This window comes from Buceros rhinoceros, unplaced genomic scaffold (genome assembly GCF_000710305.1).
Source record: "Buceros rhinoceros silvestris isolate BGI_N320 unplaced genomic scaffold, ASM71030v1 scaffold2455, whole genome shotgun sequence".
In the NCBI taxonomy this organism is placed as follows: Eukaryota; Metazoa; Chordata; class Aves; order Bucerotiformes; family Bucerotidae; genus Buceros; species Buceros rhinoceros.
The window spans coordinates 124,493-125,079 of NW_010413254.1; the positions used below are offsets into that span (position 1 = coordinate 124,493).

At 59.8% G+C, this 587-nt stretch overlaps 1 protein-coding gene across 1 annotated transcript in view; it reads right to left on the minus strand.

Annotated features, from left to right (window-relative positions):
- BRINP2 (bone morphogenetic protein/retinoic acid inducible neural-specific 2) overlaps positions 1-587 on the minus strand; it is a 6,743-nt gene that overhangs the window by 2,197 nt on the left and 3,959 nt on the right. The window contains exons 5-6 of the mRNA XM_010136648.1: positions 467-565; positions 8-109 (exon numbers count right to left, since the gene is read on the minus strand). Coding sequence (XP_010134950.1) covers positions 8-109; positions 467-565 — 201 coding nt within the window. The remainder of the gene's footprint in view (positions 1-7; positions 110-466; positions 566-587) is intronic.

Here is a 587-nt window from a genome sequence, read left to right on the forward strand (position 1 = left end):
CAGTCACTCCGCTGGCACACCAGCTCACCGGCCGCGCTACAGGCAACGTAGCTGAGGGCGGCTGCCACAAACCTCTCCCGCAGGTAGGAAGGGAGCACCGTCTGCAGCCCTGCAAGTGAGAGGCAGCCCCAAGAACATCAGGGCACGCACAGAGCCCCTCAAAAACATTGTGTGGGTGAAGAGGGAGCGAGCCTTCCCTCTCCCCGGGCTCCCACCATTGCGTGATCATCATATCAATTTGCTGTGGAGCCGCTTGTCTGGGCTCTGCATCGATCTTCGATCCTTTTGGCAGACGAGCAACAACCTCATCCTGGCCAGCTTTGATTATTTTTGTCCTCCCTCCTCCCCAGCCCTTAAATTAAAAGCAGCATCTCGAGCCAGCATCCTCCCCATGGCCCCCTGTGCACCCGTGAGCATCCCACAGTGGCACTCATCTGCCACCACGTCTCCCCCAGCCCCAGCCTACCTTGGAGCTGCACTTTGTTCTCGGGGCTCTGCACCAGGACAGAGCTCACCGAGTCCAGGTTGTCGTAGTTGCTGCAGCCAAGTGGCCCCGTCCGTGTTTGGGCCAACCGGAGGGTCACACA